The following is a 21059-nucleotide window of genomic DNA, read 5'->3' as shown; positions in this document are numbered from 1 at the left end:
GGTTTATTTAGTTGTTCTACCTCTGTTTGTGTTAGTTTAGGTAGGTAGTGAGTTTCTAGAAATTTGTCCGTTTCCTCTAGGCTTTCAGATTTTTTAGAGTACAACTTTTTGTAGTATTCTGTTAAGATTCTTTTTATTTCAGTTGAGTGTGTTGTGATATCGCCCATCTCATTTCTTGTTTGGGTTATTTCCTTCCTCTCCTGTTTTTTCTTTTGTCAATTTGGCCAGTGGTTTATTGATTTTGCTGATCTTTCAGAGAACCAGCTTTTGGTCTTGTTAAGTCTTTCAATTGTTTTTCTACTTTCTATTTCATTTAATTCTGCTCTAATTCTTATTAGTTCTTTTCTTCTGCTTCTTTTGCTGCTCTCTTTCTACTTGTTTGAGTTATGGGGTTAATGTTTTGATTTTGGCCTTCTCTTCTTTTTGTATGTATGCATTTATTGCTATAAACTGACCTCTGCTGTGCTGTGTCCCAAAGGTTCTGGTAGGATGTGTTTTTATTCTCCTTTGATTCGGTGAATTTCTTTATTCCATCCTTAATTTCTTCTGTAACCCGGTAGTTTTTGAGCAAGGTTTTGTTTAGTTTTCATGTGTTTGATTTTTTTCCTTACTTTTTCTGTTACTGATTTCTACTTTTATGGCTTTATGGTCAGAAAAGATGCTTTGTAATATTTAGAAGCTTTGGATTCTGTTAAGGCTTGCTTTGTGACCTAATGTGTGGTCTCTTCTGGAGAATGTTCCATGTGCGGTGGAAAGAAAGTATACTCGGCTGCTGTTGGGTGGAGTGTTCGGTATATGTCAGTGAGATCAAGTTGGTTGATTGTGACATTTAGGTCTTCCGTGTCTTTATTGAACTTCTTTCTGGGTGTTCTTTCCTTCAGCAAAAGTGGTGTGTTGAAGTCTTCTATTATTGTGGAGCTGTCTGTCTCTCTTTTCAATGCTGTTAGAGTTTATATATTTTGGAGCCCTGTCGTTGGGTGCCTAACTGTTTATTATGGTTCTGTCCTCCTGGTGTATTGACCCTTAAATCATTAAATAGCGTCCTTCCTTATCCTTTGTGGTGGATTGTACTTTAAAGTCTGTTTTGTCAGAGATTAATATTGCCACTCCTGCTCTTTTTTGAGTGTTATTTGCTTGAAATATTTTTTTACCATCCTTAGAGTTTTAATTTGTTTGTGTCTGTAAGGTATGTCTCTTGTAGACAGCATATAGACAGTTCATGTTTTTTTATCCATTCTGCCACTCTCTGTCTCTTTATTGGTGCATTTAGTCCATTTACATTCAGTGTAATTATTGATAGGTATGAGTTCAGTACCGTCATTTTGATGTCTTTTTTTTGTGTGTTGTTGACAGTTTCTTTGTTCCACTTTATTTTCTGTGCTGAGTCATTTTTCTTTGTGTATTTTCTTTTCACCTTTTTCATTTTTGTTGATTTTGTATTTGTTGAGTCTCTATGTTTTTCTTGTTTTTATTTTGGTTTGTAGGATTATTAGTTTCGTTTGTGGTTGCCTTAATATTTACTCCTTTTTTCTAAATTTAAACCAGTGTTTTATTTCTTTGGATCGTCTTGACTTCCTCTCTATATGAAAGATTTATGACTACATTTTTTAGTCCTTTTTTGTTTTAATGTTGTCATCATCTACATATTGATGTAGATGTTTCCCTATTTTCGGTGTTTTAGCTTTGATTTACTTTTGTGACTTCCTTGTCTGGGTTGATATCTGGTTGCTCTGTCCTATGTTCTACTCTTGGGTTGTTATCTGATGTTACTGATTTTCTAACCAGAGAACTCCCTTTAGTATTTCTTGTAATTTTGGTTTGGTTTTTGCAAATTCCCTAAACTTGTGTTTATCTGGAAATGCCCTAATTTTGCCATCATCTTTCAGAGACAGTTTTGCTGGATAAATAATTCTTGGCAGGCAGTTTTTTTCCTTCAATGCTTTATATATGTCATCCCATTGCCTTCTTGCCTGCGTGGTTTCTGCTGAGTAGTCCGAACTTAGTCTTATTGACTCTTCTTTGTGGGTGACTTTTCGTTTATTCTTAGCTGTTCTTAAAATTCTCTCTTTATCTTTGGTTTTGGCAAGTTTGAGTATATGTCTTGGTGCCTTTCTTTTGGGATCTTCCTTATGTGGGGTACAATGAGCATCTTAGATATTTTCTCATTTTTTACGATATCAGGGAAGTTTTCTGCCAACAAATCTTCAGCAAATCTCTCTGCGTTTTCTGTTATCCTCCCCTGTTCTGGTACTCCAGTCACTCTTGATAGAGTCCCTCATAATTCTTAGGTTTCTTCATTTTTTTAAATTCTTTTATCTGATTTTTTTCTCAGATAATTTGGTGTCAAGTGCTGTATTTTCAGTCTCACTAATTCTGACTTCCATTGCCTTAATTCTGCTGCTATGACTTTCTGTTAAGTTGTCTGATTCTGAAATTTCATTATTAATCTTCTGAATTTCTGGTTGCTGTCTCTCTATGGATTTTTGCAGCCTGTTAAATTTGTTATTATGCTCTTCTCTAATGTTCTTAAGTTCCTCTATTGCTCTGTCTGTATGTTCTTGGCTTGTTCTGCGTTTTGCCTGATCTCTTGAAGAGTTCTGTAGATTAATCTTTTGTATTTTACTTCTGGTAATTCCAAGAAGTTCTCTTCCTCTGGAAAATTTCTTGATCCTTTGTTTTGGGAGCTTGCTGAAGCCATCATAATCTGCCTCTTTATGGGATTTGATATTGACTGTTGTCTCTGAGCCATCAATAAGTTATTATATTTCTTTATTTTATGTTGGCTTACTATGTCCTAGGTTTTTCTTTTGTTTTGTTTTGATATGCCAAATAGGCTGCTTGTGTGAGCTAGTTTGATTATGGGTGTCTTTGAAGCTAACGTCCTATCACAAGGTGGTTAGATTTGTTACTAGGTATGTAGGCCCAGGAGTCTGTTTACTTTTTTTATATGGATTCAGCTCAGGTGTTGTCATGGATTGAATTGTGTCCCCCAAAAATATTTGTCAGCTTGGCTGCATCATGTTTCGCAGTACTGTATGATTGTGTAATCGGATGTGATTTCCTTATGTGTTGTAAACTCTATCACTATAATGAGGTTATATGTGATCTTCTTATGTGTTGTAAATTCTGTCACTGTGATGAGGTTATACTGATGAGTTTTACAAGATTAGATAGCGTCTTAATCCAATCTCTTTTGAGATATAAAAGAGAAAATCGAGCAGAGACACATGGGAACCTCATACCACTAAGAAGGCAGTGCCGGGAGCAGAGCGTGTCCTTTGGACCTGAGGTTCCTGCGCTGAGATGCTCCCAGACCAAGGGAAGACTGATGCATCGCAAGGACCTTCCAGACAAGGGAAGTTTGCTGACACAGACCTTCCTCCAGAGCTGACAGAGAAAGCATTCCCTTGGGGCTGATGCCCTCAATTTGGACTTGTAGCCTACTGGACTGAGAGAATAAATTTCTCTTTGTTAAAGCCATCCACTTGTGGTATTTTCTGTTAGAGCAGCACTAGATGACTAAGACAGGTGTCCAGGTAGTCTGTCACCAAGTGTGTGGTGCAGGCACTCACCTACAGTCCTAGACAGGCAGGGGTGACTGGCGTAGGTACAGGTATCTGGCTGCAGTAGGGCAGTCACGCATTGAGCAAGGCAGGGGGCTGATGGCTCCCCCTGAGTGTCTGGGAGGAAAGCATGTCCCTGTTCACTAGAGCTCGTAGGTGGGTGGGTTTTGCAGCCAGACTTTGGGCACCTGGTGCTGTCGGCTGTAAGGACTGGGAGGCACCACTTATTCTTGAACCCCTTTTGCAGGTGGCTAGGTGACATGGGTGGAGTCACCAGTCCTCAGGCCCCTGAGGGGGTAGGTGAGGACCCTGCTTATTGGGCAGAGCAGCGTCAAATGTCATGAACCTACCGTTTCAGCATATAGCTGATACAGTTGAAGTCAGGGTTCAGGTATATACCCTGTTGTACTGTGGTAATCAGGCCTACGCTGTTGAAATGGACCCACACAGGTCTATGCAGAGGTGAAAGGCATTCAAAGTCTTTGGACTCCTTATGCCTGTGCCTGGGCAAAGGAGCTGTGCCTACGCTGAGTTCTTGGCTTTGGGGAGGTGGCAGATTATTTATTCCTGTTTGTTAATTTCCCTTTCCAAGGCCGGGAGAATGGCTCAGGGCGCATGACAGGTTTTACTTCTGGCCCAGGGAACTCGCAATCAGGCAATCACTGAAGCTGGCCCACCCAGGACCAGGTGCGGAGCAGGGAGGGTAAATAGGAGAGAGGTTTTTCTGAAAGTGGGTGTTTTTTGATCCACGTGGTAGGTTAGACGCATGTGCTTATCTTTTGCTGATTGCACACTACTTTTCACTGGTTCTGGAGGCCTGTGTAGACACACTGCCACTCGGTCTCTCCTGATGTGGAAAACACCTCCTAAGCGCCGCTGCTTGCTTCACCGTGCATGCTAGCCAATCTGGCCTGAATGGTGCCAACTCCCACCAGGTCAGGTATGACAGCTCCTCGCTGCTTCTGAACCATCTGTCCCTCCCCCTGCCACTCAGACTGATTCCTTAACTTTGCCTTTGATGTTCAGAGCTTCTAGATTGTCATAATAGTCGATTCACTTGTTTATTTGAGTCTTTGTTGTAAGAGGGACCACAGGAAGCATCTGACTACTCCACCATCTTGACTCTGCCTCTCGCATTAGTCTTAGATATAGTTACGGCTTATGTATCAGAAACTTCTTTAAAAATCACAGTTCTTCAGGGACTTAATCATCACGTTATGATATGAAGTTGGCAATTTTAAGCCTCTCTTTTGCCCCTAGGAGTGTTGAAGATCAATAAAGTTTAATATCTTGGTAGAAAGGTACCAGGTAGTAGAGATTTGTGTACTGATTGAGGCTTCCCACCAGGATGTTGCAGAGACCTGACTTTCCATCTTTCCCTACATTCCAGCTTGACTTCCTTATTGCAGAGATCTGCCCTTTGTTCCTCTTCTTTTTACCTTCTCTAACATTCTGTTATCATAAGTGTATTTTTTAAATGTCAACCTTCTCTCATCCCATCTACAGTTAGTCTTCATCAGTAAGCATAGAGGGATGGTGAGTATCTTGTGACATGGCAGAGTTATACATGTCTAAGTGTAGCATGAAATAATTGGTAAGTGGGACTTTATGAGGCAAAAGGGAAGTGATAGCTATTGGACACCAGAGCTGTCTAGGAACAGCCTTGGGAGACTCACAAGAGTTGGTTTCTACGCTCCCACCATGGCTGCCTACAGGTGTAAAGACCAGAAAACTTGTCTTGTGCTTTGGGTGGATACAGCCTAAAGGAATAGGGAAGGAGCAATTTACTAGGTACCTTCATCACAACCAATGTAGATGTTTTATCTTTTTCAGGATTGGATGTGGTCTTGATCGCCTGCAATGGGAGAATGTATCCACAATGATTGAGGAGGTATTTGAGGCAACAGACATCAAAATTACTGTGTACACACTCTGAACAGATGAGCATTTTGGATGTGTCTGTGTTCTTCTGTGTCATCCTTGCTGGGCCATAGGACTAGGCAAGCCAACACTAAAATGGGCAGAGGAAAGTTTCATGTGAAGTAGTTTTCTCATAGGCTGATGATGATTGGACTGCAACTCTGGAGGAGGGGTTGTTTGGGATATGTTGCTGTTTTTTTTTTTTTTTTTTGCCACAAGGTAGGGAGTAGATGGCCTGTATTAAGCAGGGTAACCAGATAGTTGGGCCTGTGACCTCCACTTTTTTGCTCCAGTATGCTACCTGGTTTGGCTGGCCACTAGGTGGCACCATTGATTTGAATTCTCTGCTTTTTAAGAGCCATTGAAGGGAGGATGAAGACATTTCGAATAATTTGGTGTCTTTTGTCATTTGTACACTTACGTGGTGTTTTCCTTAGATTATCAGATTCACCCTAGGAGAGAATTATGGGTTGCTTTGTATTTTTTTGGTTGTTTTGTCTCATTGGGTTACTTTGCTTTTGTTTTCATTACAAAATTTTGAGTTCTACCTTGTTAACAAGGAATTTGTAGTGAAAAAAATGGAAAAATAAATACCTTTTTCTTGGGGTCCTATGAGGTTTTGTGCTTGTATCTTTATTGGTTTGGACTTGCATATAACGTTCACCTGTAACTTAATTTCAAAGAGTCAGAACAGGACACAGTGGAAAGAACAACGGGAGAAATAAGAGTGGACAAAAATTATGAGTCAACATACTGGAATAGAAGGTTTTTAGAATCTCCTATGATGAACTCTTCCTCTCTTATGTCCACTGCCTACTTTCTGTGATGGAATGTGTCTGAATTCAATCATGAAACAAATGAAATAATGTATGTTAAATGCCTAACAGAGTGCTCTGCACAGAGTAGTGACTCGTTAAATCGGTGGTTCTCAACAAAATTCATGTGAGTCTTCTTTAAAAAAAAAAATAAAGGCCCACCCCCTTCTTCCCAAAAACAACGTAATTTGATTTGTCTGGAGGGGGTGGTGGTGCAGGTTTATTTGTGTTTTTAAGCTCCTAGAAGATTCTGATGAGCAGCTAGCTGGACTCAAGTACACTGCAGTAAAGATTAGTCCCCTTTTCTTCCTATCCTAAGAGAGCAGCACTGTGTCCACCCTTGTTGTCATGGTGGGAGAATAAAGCTTATGGATTTAGCACAGTGGTTCAGTGTCAGGGCCATTGGGAAAACTAGAAGTCCCCCGCTGTCCCCAATACTATGATGGTGAGAGTTAAAACAGCCAGACTTGTTACTGATTTTCTCCCTAGAGTGAATTCTGAGCCTGTCACAAGGCTTCCTGCTTCCCCAAGTATAAAACAACAACTGGATTTTAAAAGGGGTCTGTTGAAACACCAGGAAAGCACTGGTTAAATATAATCTTTGTACTTTAGACGAGTGTTCTTATCACATTTCAGCCTGATAGGAGGCAGCAGTTTCAAAAAGTATGTCACTTCTTTTGTACCTCCAGGTGGAGCAGAAGTTCTCTGTGTTGGGGTATGGGCAGTGCAAGGGTAAATTCATTAGCAAACTTTGAGGCTTATCTTGAAGCTTTGCTTCTGCCCACATACATACAATAAAATTGAAGAGAAAAAAAAAGGGAGAGAATGTCCAAATACACAAAACTGAAAATGAGAGTAGGGTTATAAGAGGAAACTTGAAAGTATTTTGCTTAAAACCCACTGCCATTGAGTCGATTCCAACTCATAGCGACCCTATAGGACAGAGTAGAACTGCCCTGTAGGATTTTCAAGGAGGAGCTGATGGATTCGAACTGCTGACCTTTTGGTTAGCAGCTGAATTTATAACCACTTAGCTGTGTGCCAATCAGTCTGGGTCAAAATAGTGACTTTTTAGACTTCCTATGCTTTTAGAAGGATTAGGGTTAATTTTTTTCAGAGTATGAGCTTTGATGATTGTTTTAACAAAACTCATCCAGGATTGGCTGTAAGTGGAATTCTAGGTCTCAGCAGTGTTGTGGTAACATGCTTTGTCATTCACAGATAGTCTTGGGGTCAAATTCCAATGACTTATCACACTTGAAGCCTGAGGAAAGGCGGCATGGCCTGATTATCAGAATGAACACATTTTTCCTGGAAACCTAGTTAGAGCTTGGCAAACACCCAGAAATTCACATGTGAAAATGTGTTTCTACATAGGAATCAGACAGACCTTTTATTTTGACATCACCTTGCCATCACCATCAAGTACCACAAATTGAATGCTCTTTCATGATCTACATTTGAATATTGATACCTCCCTGCTTCTCACCCTCTTCTCTTTACCCAGGAAGCTAATTAAATTACTTATTAACTAATAATAGGGATATGGATACCTTATAAAACAGAAGTCCCTTGTCTTTTTTTCACCCTCTACCATATTTCTTGTTTTCATAAAAGGGAAGAGGCCCTCATTTACAAGTAATCTCAGAAGAAAGTATTTTGTGAAGGTCAAGAGCACGGTGGGAAGGCTGCATGGGAGGGGTGGTATCCTGCATTGCTGAGAGCAAGTCCTGATTTAGTTAGTCGTAACCAAACCACTTTAAAATGTTATGGCTTGGTTTCTGGGTTTGTTCACCATCCATGGTAACTCCCAAATATCGAAGTTTCTTAAAAAACTTGGCCACAGAAAACACACCAGTTCTTTTATTAATACTGCTGTTTTTCTTTCTTAAAAAACAACATAAAATTCATTTTTAGATGTATTGCAAAGAGCTGCACGTTGGGTCTGAGGCTGTTTGCATTAAGCAGCCCCTCTTGAGGAGTAATTAGGACCTTCAGCCCCACGATGGCCTGCTGCCCATATATGGTTGCCATTTCTTTCCTTGCAGCTCACTTTCCTCCACCCCTAAGAGCAGCCTTATAGAAAGAAGCACAGCCTAAGTGAATTACAGCATGAGAAGTGTATTTTGAGTCCTCTGAAGGCCTTGTCCAGTTGGATTGGCTGGTGTTGAATGTTGTCTGGCTCCAAGTGGTATTAGGAAGACAGGTATGTCCCAGATGGCCATAACATGTCACGGCTGTCTCTTGGTGGCAGCAGGCAGACCTTAGTGAGGAAACAGAAAGAATGTTACCCAGAGCCCTGCTGGCCTCAAACAAGAGTTTCATTTTAAGCTAGGGTGTCTCTCTGTTTTCCCCAATAAGTCCTTGAATTTTAACCCCATAGTATCCTATGATTTCTGGCTTATCCATGATTGAATCTGTTTCTTTCGTTCATATTTTGGGGTAGGTCACACAGAGAATACCATGGAAGAGATCTGCTTTAACTGTGCTCTTAAGTATATGGTTAAATCTTGTTCTGTCCTCTTTTTTAAAAAGATAGATCAACAAGTATGAGGCAAATTTTATTTAACAAATACTCATTTCTTGGGTGTATTTTAATTAAGCAGGGTTGTTCTTGCCAATTTTTTAATTTAATTTAATTTTTATTTCGGTACATTTTAACCTTTCCCTTCGGGAACATGACCAACTTAAGTAGAGGACAGGGAAGCATGTTAATGGACTCAGCTACTACAGTTATGTTCACTAGTGGAAGGAGGCTTGTAATGTGGAAAATGCCCAATAATAAATAATTCACTGTATTTAAAAGTAATTTGATTTAGAAATGGAATTTCCCCTCAGAGTGATTTGTCTTTTTTACTTCTGTTTAGATTAGTATAAGATAGATAAGACCCTCAATTATTCAAAATTAAAAGATATTTTTAATCTCCTTACTCAAATGCTCAATTTTTATAGCAGTTTTAGCTTCCTAATTATTTGGCTTAATGGGAAAAAGGAAAACCAAAAAATCCTTGAGGACTTGCCGGTAAGACAGCTGGAAGAAGTGGCTCGTGACTCTGAAAGATGTTTGAGAAGAAAGTATCCTGTTGCCTTTAAGTCGATTCTAACTCATAGTGATTCTGTAGTACAAAGTAGAACTGCCCCATAGGGTTTCTAGGCTGTAATCTTTACGGAAGCAGACTGCCACATCTTTCTTCCACACAGCAGCTGGTGGGTTTGGACTGCCAACCTTTTGGTTAGCAGTCGGACGCTTAACCACTGGGCCACCAGGGCTCTTTGTAGAATCTATGTATAATTACAGTGATGGTACCTATACTAACAAAATTTTCAAGGGATTTTTAAAGTTTCATATTTTCAGCGGTCACCCTCAGAAGTCTGTCTTTACTACTACCCACCCACACTCAGAATGGTGTCTTACGTGAGCAGGGTACCCTCATGGCATTACCTTACCATAGTCTCACTGAATTTAATGAATGTGTCCTGCCTTTTGTAAGAACTGGCTGGAAATCGTGGCTTCATGGATTGGCAAATGCTCAGCCTGAGAATTACCAGGTGCCCTGTGTGCATGCCCTCATTTAAGGATTCTAAGAGGGTGGTGGAGGAGAATTTTGATCAGTAACTTGGGCCTTGCAAAGGGGTTAGTCATAACATTTCTACAGGAGCAACTAGAGCAGACCAAATATAAAAAAAGCTGTTTCCTGAGCATAATCGGCCTGTTTCTGTAAGTCTAATTTACCCTCAGCAAGAGGCCAAATTGGCCTTAATTGCGTCCTAATTATTTGCTTAAATAGCTAATCTTTACTTCCAGTTCTCCTATCACCTCTTGATATCTGTAGGCGGTGACTTCTGAGCTGCTGCCTAATTTACAAACATCTTTTTAACCCTTTAAAGATTCCTGCATAAAATAGTTTATTGCTGTATTATTCCCATTCCTTCATTCAGCATTTCCCTTAGGTTTGTGCTGAGATCTTCTCAACATAAGGAAAATGTTCTTGAATGATACTTTTTCACACAGCAATTATCAGTCTCCTTCAGTGCATAATCATTTGTTTAAAAACATGAAAGTTTCTCTGGACCAAAGCAAAAAAGAAAAGAAAAACTTGAATACATATCCATTTGGGGAATTGCAAAATTACTAAAAATGAAAAAATTGATTCTGAGGGAATAAGAAACCTTCAGTAGAGAAAAATGGAATGGTAAGATTGCAAATGAGGGTGGGAGTAAGGCATCTAGAAGGTGTACAGAGTTAGTAAGTCTGGACACGTACATCGTGTGCATAGGGGATTTAAATATTGTCGTGGATTGAATTGTGTCCCCCCAAAATATCAACTTGGCTAGGTCGTGATTCCCAGTATTACATGATTGTCTACCATTTTGTAATCTGATGTGATTTCCCTATGTGTTGTAAATCCTATCCCTATGATGTAATAAGATGGATTAGTGGCAGTTACATTGATGAGGTCTACAAGATTAGATATTGTCTTAAGCCAGTCTCTTTTGAGATATAAAAGAAGCGAGCAGAGACATGGGAACCTCATACCACCAAGAAAGCAGTGCCGAGAGCAGAGGTTTGTGCAAAGAGAAGCTCCCAGACCGGGGAGTTTTCTGGACTGCGAGAGAATAAACTTCCCTTTGTTAAAGCCATCCACTTGTGGTGTTTCTGTTATAGCAGCACTAAATGACTAAGACAAACATCTTCTCTGTTGTTGTTCAATAACAGGTCTTTGTACTATCTAATCTTACTGGTGACGAGGTGGTTAACAGCTCGGCTGCTAACTGAAAGGTCAGAGGTTCGAACCCACCAGCCAGTACGCGAGAGAAAGATATGTGGCAGTCTGTGTCCATAAAGATTACAGCCTTGGAAACCCTGTGGGCAGTTCTACTCTGTCCTGTAGGGTCGCTATGAGTCGAAATCGACTCAATGACACACAACAACAACGATCTTACTACAGAAAGAGTCATTCCGTCTTATCAAGGCTTTATGATCCCTGCCAACCTTGAGTATTCCAAGTTACGGGAAAAGTTAGTTTCACTTAAAAGTATAGAAGGGAAAAAGGTTTAGGAGAGGTATTCAGAGGAAAGAAAACTGAGACAGGGTGTTCTAAAAATGTTTTTATAACCAGTAAAAGCAGAGGAATTAAATCCTTCCAAAGGAGGATCAAAACATTATACTATCTGTTCCACCTGGCTTCAAGCCTTCTACCCAAGTTACCAGTTAATAAAGTGACTGTGCCATGGCACCAGGAAAACTCACGTGAGACGGAGCCCAGTGGCCTACTTCAGGATGTCTGCCAACTTCTCCTCGTAGTATTGGAAGTTCTCCTGAATGTCCTCCCAGGGCTCAAAGGCCTTGGACTGGCCCTCTTCTTGCTCTACAAAATTCTGCCAGACATACTCGAAGTCCTGGGGCTTCATGATGCGCAGTTTGCAGCCAGCCTCCTTCAGCTTCTTCAGAGCAGCCTGGATCTCCGGCTCCTCCCACATGAAGAGCCGCCCCACCAGAATAAGCAGGCGCAGGTTCTTGGTCTTGCTAAGGGTTTTGATAATGCGATCAGCACAAGCTGCACAGGGGCTGGAGGACACATACCAGGTGACGTTGTACCGCAGGCCCGGGTCGAAGGCTGGCAGGATGGTGTTGAAGAAGGCTTCCTCGGCATGGGCAGCTGCATGCTCGTCCTCTAGGTATCCCCGTGATGCCTGGACTTGGCCTCCCTTGCCCTGCACTTCAACCACATAGCAGAGGAAGGTCTTGTTCCGTCCGGAACTGTACTCCACATTCCGGAACTGGAACTTAAAAAAGTTGACAGGCAGCCGTTCTCTGTAGAGCAAGGGAAGAAAGGGCCAGGGAAAAGGGGGGAATGATTAGCTCTTGTCTCTAGGGCCAGCCTGGAGTAGATAACTCTTAGAGATACATTAACTGTTATATAGAAGTGGAGCTTGCTGGCACTAACGTGTCAGTGACAAAAAGGCATGAAAGAATCCAAAAAGGTTTATCTGGAGGAGACGAAAGAATTTTGTATTGGGGAGTGCGTTTTGGTCACCTGATTAGGAAGGGTCTGTAAACACTGCCTTCACCATCCCTCCCAAAACACAACACTCTCCTTTAAGCCAGTGAATCTTTAACCTGGCTATTCATTAAAATCAACTAGAGGAGTCTGAAAATGTCAATGCCTGGACCCCTCACCACACCAATTAGATCTGGAAAGGGGACCTAGGCATCAATATTTTGTAAAAGCTCCTCAGATAATTCTAAATACGCAGCCAGGTTTGAAAAGCAGTGTTCTAATAATTTTACAAAGTAGCAAGCATGTAAAATTTCTCATGACAGAGCAAGACAAAAGATTTTGCAGAACGTTTCATGCTTTCATTTCTCCCCTTGTAACTGGTGAATTGCTTCTTGGGCAAGGAATGGCATAAGATTTGCAGTATCATGCTCTTCTAGTGACCATTTATCAAGTCTATCTTTTCCCTTAGGTGTAGAAAGGATTGTCACATGCTCAGTGCCCAAGAATCTTTATCTGTGAGGCCAGATAAAAGAGTACCATGGTATAACTTGGCTTGTGTGTCACTTCAAAACCTCTAAACACTTGGCCTTTGCTCTCCAGATGCTTATAATCTAGTGGCTAGGTTCTAGCTGGACAAAGAAGATTTAAATAAAACAGCTAAGAACCTTAGAAGGATTGCTAAAAACAAATCAGTAGAGTGGAGAACATATTATGAAGGTTCTTCAAAGTTTAGTCTTGATTCAGGAGGGAACAATCATTGCAGGTTTTTGAGTAGAAGAAAGGTATAATAAGAGTGATGTCCGAGGAAGATGAGAGTGGCAGCAGGAGGAAGATGGAATTGAAGCTAGGGAAAAGCCTAAAACTAAAGCCCACTAGGTGTCTTCGAAAACCCAGGCTTGGTGATGAATAGTGTAGGTGTCCAGCGGTTTCAAGGGGGAGAGATGGATGGTTAGGAAGTGAAAGCAGCAGAAAAAGGTCAGGTTTTTTAAAAAGTTTGGTAGTGATAGTTATTAGCTGCCTTCGAGTCAGCCTCTGCACAAACGAAACAAAATGCTGCCCATTCCTGCGCCATTCCCATGATCAGTTGTGAACTGTTGTGATCCATAGGGTTTTCACTGGCTGATTTTCAGAAGTAGATCGTTCTGCCTTTTTTCCTAGTCTGTCTTAGTCTGGAAGCTCTGCTGAAACCTGTTCAGCATCATGACAACATGCAAGCCTTCACTGACAGACGGGTAGTGGCTGCATGTGAGGTACATTGGCCAGGAATTGAACCTGGGTCTCCTGCATGGAAGGCGAGAATTCTACGGCTGAACTACCAATGCCCAGTTGGTAGTAAGAAGAAGAGAAAAAGGAGAATGAAGAGGTTTTTTTTTTTTTTTTCTTTTTAGGCCAAATGGCTTTACTGATGAATTATATAAAACTTTAAGAAAACAAAGCTAATACTAATTCAGCACAAACTCTTTCGGGAAACAGAGGAGGAAGGAGCACTTTGCAAATCATGTATGAGACTAGCATTTCCATGGCACTCAAATCAGACAATTACATTATAAGAAAAGAAAATTATATACCAATATACCTCTTGAAATAAATGCGAAAATTCTTAAACAAAAGTTAACAAATTAAATCCAGCAATATATAATGATGACCAAATAGGCACTAACCCAGGAATGCAAGGTTGGTTCAAAATTTGACAGTAAATCATTATAATCCCCCCTATCAATACACTGGAGTCCCTGGGTGGTGCAAATGATTAACGAGTTCAGCTGCTGAGAGACTGGAGTTTAAAGTCCACACAGAGACAACTCAAGAAAGCCCTAGCTATCTACTTGTAAAACATCAGCATTGAAAACCCTATGGAGCACAGTTCTACTCTGACGCACAGGATCACCATGAGTCAGAATTGACTCAAAAGGAACTGGTTTGTTTTTTTTATATATATATATTCTTTTATTGTACTTAAGGTGAAGGCTTACAGAACGAATAGTTTTTCATGAAACAGTAGTACACATATTGTTTTATGACACTGGTTAACAACCCCACAACGTGTCAACCCTCTCCCTTCTTGACTTTTTTTTTTTGTAGAACATATACATAGCCAAAGATACACCATTTCAAAAATTTCTACGTGCACAGTTCAGTGACATCAACTACGCTCTTCCAATTGTGCTGCTGTTCTCACTTTAGATAAAGGCTTACAGAACAAAATAGTTTCTCATTTAACAGTTAGTACACATGTTGCCCTATGACAATGGTTAACAACCTCACAACACATCAACACTATCCTTACTCAACCTTGGGTTCCCTATCACCAGCTTTTCTGTCCCCTTCTGCCTTCTGGCCCTTGTCCCTGGACTGCTGTGCCTCATTAGTCCCATTTGGTTTTATGGGGCTGTCCACCCCCCAGCTGAACGGTGAACCTCGGAAATGACTTTACCACTGAGCTAAAAGGGTGTCTGGGGGCCATACTCTCGGGGTTTCTCCAGTCTCCTTTAGGCCAGTAAATCTGGTCTTTTTTTTGTGGTGTTTTTAGAATTTTGTTCTACATCCTTCTCCAGCTCTGTCCAGAACCCTCTGTTGTGATCCTGGTCAGAGCAGTCAGTGGTGGTAACCAGGCACCATCTAGCTGTACTGGACTCAGTCTGGTGGAGGCCTTGGTAGCTGTGGTCCATTAGTCCTTCAGACTAATCTTTTCCAGGATGAAGAGGTTTTAACATGAGAGATTGAAAATGTGAGGAAAGGAGAGGATGAGTATGAGCTGGAGAGGTTGAATGTCTTCCTTTTCAAAAATGTAATCTCTTTGGCTGCCCCAGAAGATCCACTATGGCACCGTTAACTGCTGTTGGCCTCTTTCCACTCCTGCCCAGTCCTCAGAAAGGTCACCCAACTCCTTGGCCTGCAGGGGAATGCCTGGCGTCCCAGGGCCTTGGCTCCTTAGGGATAAACAGTGAGTGCCAAAGGGCTGAATTCTTTCCCTGCAGGGTATCCCCCAACCCCCACCATCACCAGATTTCCTCCATACAAGTTTCCATGTGCCTTGCTGTCAAGTTAAGTTTCCACTGTGGAGATGGATGTGTTTGAGGATCCAGCCCCAGGATTCCTGTGGATACTATTGTTAGCTCTCTAAGCCCCTCTGTTCCTGATCTGGAGGTGTTTATTAACATTTTAGGAGAATGGAGAGCTGATGATTCCCCTCTCCTCTTTAAACCTTGCTGGGAATTCACTTACACTGAGCAGTCCGTAATTAAACTCGCCTCACCAGACCGTTCCTGAATTCATCAGGTTGCTAACAGGTCCCTTCCCTTCTGGAGTGGAATGGGAAAATGGAATGGGAAGAATGGCTCCCGAGAAGCACAGGGCTTACCTTTCTTGCCTAAACCCTTTTTTGCTCTTCATGTCCTGCTAGACCACCCTCCACTCCAGTTCAACTCCAGAGCCACCTGTGTGATGGATTCTCATGTGGAACCCTTGGGAATATTCATGGCTACTTGGTTGGCTTGGGGGCTTCAGCAATAGCTGCCTGTGTGGTCCCTCAGATTTCCTTCTGGAACCTTCCCTTTCAAAGCATTGCTTCAACTTTGCCAAGTACAGATCAGCAGAAAGTATCAGTTTGGCCCGGCATGCAGTTCCAAGTTGGTGGTTGGTATGAGGCTGCTGCTTCTCTCAGCCCCTCTTAAGCTCTGATGTTTTCCCCTCCTCCTCTTCCCTAGATAAGAAGAAAGGACCCAGAGAAACCTGAAACCCAAGGGAGAGGAAGAAAGGTCACCTCTGTATAAATAACCCGTTTCCTACCCCTCTGGCCAGCAGCCCCATGGTCTGCTCTGTCACGCAGCACTGGACTAGGTGCTTTAGGAATAGAAATGCTTTCAAGGGGCAAAGGAATGGCAGCGAAGGTTTTGGTTCCTAGTCCTTCCGTTGGGCTTGCTCAAAGACTGGACTTGCTTGGCTTGTCAGTGAGCTTCTTGATCGGAAGGAACATACAGGTCCAATAAGGTTCTTTGGGCCTCCCACAGATAGCAACAGCTAGGTCCAGAAGGGGATCACAGGAGAATAGAGGTGGTGGAGGACCCAGGATGTCTGAAATTTCTCCAGGGAGTTAGGCAACATGATCATCTTGAGTGATTTTATAGAAGCGCAGAATAAATCCACACTGTTATACCCACTAGCAAAAGGAAGGAAATAGTGATACCTAATTTCTTGGATAATTACAAACATCACTGGTTTTTTTTTTCCTCCTAGTAGCATTGATATGCCTAAGTATTATATACCTAAGGACTTAGATATCCCTTTATTCCCATCCCCAGCAAATATTTTATTGCTCAAGTGGTGTGTGTGTGTGTGTGTGTGTGTGTGTGTGTGTGTGTGTGTTGCAGTGAAGTGTCAGGAGAGAGAGATATGCTGGTAGTCCACTTCTTCAGTCTAAATTCCCGGGCTCATTCACTTCTTTAGGCACAGAAACCAACAGCATGACTCCTACCACCTCCCTCAGCCTCAGATAGCACCTAAGAATGGCTTCCTCATTCTTCTACAAGCAAGTCCGTTCATACTTCATCTTAGATCCAGGCTACTGGGCCTGCAGCTCTCTAAGGAGGAAAGAGAGACTCCTGATACCCAGAAAAAATTAGGAAGATGCTCTGCTTGATGGAAGGAGAAGGGATGGGAGTAAATATATATTTCTCAGGTTATGTGAACTATTCACATTAAGAGGCATTCACATTTCCTAAGCATAAATCTACATGGTGAGTAGCGTCTGGGGTCTTAAAAGTTTATGAGCGGTCATCTAAGATACTCCACTGGTCTCACCCTGTCTGGAGCAAGGGAGAATGAAGAAAACCAGAGATACAAGGGAAATATTAGTCCAGAAGACTAATGGACCACAAGCATCACAGCCTTCACCAGACTGAATCCAACACCACTAAATGGTGCCTAGCTACCACCACCGACTGCTCTGACAGGGATCACAATGGAGGGTCCCAGACAGAGCTGGAAAAACATGTAGAACAAAATTCTAACTCACAAAAAAAGACCAGACTTACTGGTCTGACAGAGATTGGAGAAGTGCCAAGAGTATGGCCCCGGGACACTGTTTTAGCATAGTAATGAAGTCACTCCTGAAGTTCACCCTTCAGCCAAAGATTAGACAGGCCCATAAAACAAAACGAGACTAAGTGCGCACACCAGCCCAGGGACAAGGATAAGAAGGCAGGAGGGGAGAGGAAAGCAGGTAATGGGGATCCCAAGGTCGAGAAGGAGAGAGTGTTGACATGTCGTGGGGTTGGCAACCAATGTCACAAAACAATATGTGTATTAACTGTTTAATGAGAAACTAATTTGCTCTGTAAACCTCAATCTAAAGTACAATAAAATAAATCTGCACGGTGAACCTGGAGGGCAGTAGAAGCTGGTCTGAGATTAAACATTTGCTCCAAAATAATCCATGAACTGGAAAATCTGCTCACAGGTATTTGAGTGTTGACTGGTTTCAGCTTTCCCTCACTAGACCTTTCAGTGACCTGCTCGAAAGAGGCAGAATTGCCGATTTCCATTTCCTTCTCCCTTTTTCAGAGCACCTGTAAGCAGATGCTAAGAAGTGGGCCTAGGCAGAGGAGCACACGAGGAGAAGCAGAGTGTTCTAACAGCCTGCACTTGCAGGAGCTGAGAAGGGGGCTGGTGGGCTGGCTGCTCCTCATCTGCCGGACTGGATGAACTCTGCCTAAGGCAAGCCCAGAGCTCCCCGTTTTCCCTGGGAGGCACCGTCTTTGCACACAGAGCTTTGACCTTCCATGAGCCCTGGGTGCAGGCCGGGGTGCCCAGAGTCAGTTTGTTGTCTTCTGTTCTCACTGGGCTCATACATAGCAACCACCATGAAGATGGCACAGGACTGGGCAATGTTTTGTTCTGTTACACATAAGGTCGCCGTGAGTCAGAGCCGACTTGATGGCAGGCCAACAACAGCAAAAGATTAGAACTAGACACTAGTTCAGTAGTGCCAATATAATAACGGTAGACACATGACCTTATGCGTTTGTCAATATCCATAGAACACAACGCAAAGAGTGAACCCTGATGTTAACTATGGACTTCAGTTAATAATAGTGCATCAGTACTGGCTTATCAGTTGTAACAAACGTACCACACAATTGCAAGATATTAATAATTGGAGAAACTGTGCGGGGGGTGGTGAGAGGGTATATGGGAACTCTGTACTTTCTGAGCAGTATTTCTGTAAACCTAAAACTCTTTAAAAAAAGTGTATTTAAAAAGAAAATCTTCTTTATGATTTTTTAGATACATGTGTGGATTTGAAGCCAGTTAGTCCTAGAATTCATGCTCTACTCCACCAACTAGTTTTAGGCAAATTATTCATCTCTCTGAGGCTTAGTTTCTTCCCCTGAAGGATGCGGCAAGTAATCCAACCTCTCAGGATTTGGACAGCAGTAGACACTCAATAAATCAGAGTATTCATGGATGGTGCCTTCTCCAGCCCTCGGATCTTTCAGCGCTCTATCCTAACAATTACCAGACCTGATCCCTTCTCTGCTCTTCTCTCACTTTCAGAGGTTTCTCTCAGTGGTGTGCTGGTAAATGTTTAACACTGAGCTCTCTGAGAGACAGAGAAAAAAAAAGTCATGCATGCTTTCTAGTGTTTGCCGATTTACAATTTACATAGTTTAAATTCTCTCCCTAGGGCTGATTTCAAGCTATCAATGAACACAGAGCTGGGAAGAGATGCACACATGGACTTGCCAGTCAGTGTGAGCCGGCTCCAGCATACTACTGCAATTTTAGATCTTTTTTGCTAGCACTTTCTCCCTGTAATTTTGTTAATGTTCTTAAGTCTGTTTTCTATCCTGAGTGCCCTGTTCAAACCAGAATCACTAAAAGCAGGGCATTTTTCCCCTTATTCCTACCAGATACTCCCTCTTCACTTCACACTGTTTGCTGAAAAGCTGCCCCCTCTCGGCTAGTTTGGAGCCCTGGGTGGTGCAAACAGTTAACGTGCTCGGCTGCTAACCGAAAGATTGGAGGTCAGAGTCCACCCAGAGGTCCCTTGGAAGAAAGGCCTGGTTGATCTATTTCTGAAAAATCAGCTATTGAAAACTCTATAGAGCAGAGTTCTACTCTGACACACATGGGATCAGCATGAGTTAGAGTCGACTGGACGGCAACTGGTATACCTGCTGGATTGTGAGGAGTGCAGCAGGTAGATTCACCCCCTGTGGAATCTAGACTAGGAAAGGAACTGCTGTGCTGACCCCTTTGACTGTAAAGGAGAGGAAAGCTGTTCCCTCACCACATCCTGCACAGACACAGCCACACCTCTGGGCTATTTTAAGCCATCTATTTACCCGGAGGGGCCCAGGACACAGAGCTCCACAGCTATTGCTTGTGGCCAGGAAACACTGAGGGCTCTGCCTCCCACCCGAACTGCTCTTAGAGCGCCCTAAAGCTGTGCCTGTTTTCTGAGCTGTGGGACTTGGGAAGCCTTTGGCCCTCACTGCCTTGCAGATGAAGATAGGTGGAGATCCGTTTGGGAAACCTGGGACCCAGAACAAGTAAGAGACCAGTGGAAAGAATAACTTGGCTGGAAGCCAGGAGACCTCCCACTTACTGGTTGTGTGGTCTTGATAAGTTGCTCAAACTCCCTGATACTCAGTTTTCCCACCTATAAACCAAAACACCAAACCCATGCCTGTCGAGTCAATTCCTACTCATAGTGACCTTATAGGACAAAATAGTACTGCCCCATAGGGTTTCCCAGGCTATAAATCTTTATGGGAGCAGACTGCCACATCTTTCTTCCTCCGAGCGGCTGATGGGTTTGAACAGCCTACCTTTCAGTGGAGGGCTTAACCGCTGTGCCAAATAGGCAATACTATATCTCCCTTTCCTACGATAGTCCTAAGAGTTGAATGAGCTCATGCATGTGATTTATAAAGCCTTTGACTAGTGTAATAGAATATTTACCCTTGAGGACCAACCACCCTGAGACTCCAAAGCATGTTCAACTCAGTAAACACCATTTACTTCATTCCTGACCTCCCCTGCTCCATTGCTGGAGGGATCACAGCACTGTGCAAAGTGGAGTGTGGGTGTGTGTGACCAAGGACAACATGGACCAGCATGCTCAGGTGTTAGAAAAAGGATCTCCTAGCACTGGAATTGAGGGACTCTCTTGGCCCGGCTGCCCTAGGCTTTCCCTGTGTCTGTATTAATCTGTGTCCAGCTGCTCTTAATCCTGAGATGGGGGTGAGATTAGGCAGGTGGGCATGGGCAAATGGAAGTTCAGGGGCCTGCTCAGGATACATTTCCCTTTGGTTTTCTTAGAAATCAGCAAAGAGAAGGGTCCCAGACAGAGCTGGAGAAAAATGTAGAACAAAATTCTAACTCACAAAAAAGACCAGACTTACTGGTTTGGCAGAGATTGGAGAAACCCCAAGAGTATGGCCCCCGGACACCCTTTTAGCACAGTAATGAAGTCACTCCTGAAGTTCATCCTTCAGCCAAAGATTAGACAGGTCCATAAAACAAAATGAGACTAAAGGAGCACACCAGCCCAGGGGCAAGGACGAGAAGGCAGGAGGGGGCAGGAACCCAAGGTCGAGAAGGGGAGAGTGTTGACATGTCGTGGGGGTGGTAACCAATGTCACAGAACAATGTGTATACTAACTGTTTAATGAGAAGATAGTTTGTTCTATAAACCTTCATCTAAAGTACAATTTAAAAAAAAAGAATACTTATGATTTACGTAAGGGTTGGGG

The 21059-nt window shown here is 42.5% G+C and overlaps 2 protein-coding genes across 7 annotated transcripts in view; one reads left to right on the top strand and one right to left on the bottom strand.

Moving 5' to 3' along the window:
• OARD1 (O-acyl-ADP-ribose deacylase 1) overlaps window positions 1–7533 on the top strand; it is a 15973-nt gene extending 8440 nt beyond the window's left edge. For 5 of the 6 annotated variants that reach the window (XM_023734167.1, XM_023734165.1, XM_023734164.1 and 2 more), the window contains one exon: window positions 5397–7230. In XM_023734167.1, the coding sequence (XP_023589935.1) occupies window positions 5397–5499 (103 nt within the window). In that variant the 3' untranslated portion in view covers window positions 5500–7230. Of the gene's footprint in view, window positions 1–5396 lie in introns of all 6 variants that reach the window. The other variant, XM_023734169.1, reaches the window with a different exon arrangement.
• Window positions 7534–8139: 606 nt separating this feature from the next.
• The window catches only part of APOBEC2 (apolipoprotein B mRNA editing enzyme catalytic subunit 2), a 14358-nt gene continuing 1438 nt past the window's right edge, over window positions 8140–21059 (bottom strand). Inside the window, exons 2-3 of the mRNA XM_004379431.3 lie at window positions 11550–12113; window positions 8140–8561 (exon numbers count right to left, since the gene is read on the bottom strand). Coding sequence (XP_004379488.1) covers window positions 11570–12113 — 544 coding nt within the window. The 3' untranslated portion in view covers window positions 8140–8561; window positions 11550–11569. The remainder of the gene's footprint in view (window positions 8562–11549; window positions 12114–21059) is intronic.

The sequence above is a fragment of the Trichechus manatus genome, unplaced genomic scaffold, assembly GCF_000243295.1.
Source record: "Trichechus manatus latirostris isolate Lorelei unplaced genomic scaffold, TriManLat1.0 scaffold00065, whole genome shotgun sequence".
In the NCBI taxonomy this organism is placed as follows: domain Eukaryota; kingdom Metazoa; phylum Chordata; class Mammalia; order Sirenia; family Trichechidae; genus Trichechus; species Trichechus manatus.
Note: the sequence above shows the minus strand (reverse complement) of the source record. Positions and strands in the feature narration are given on the sequence as shown.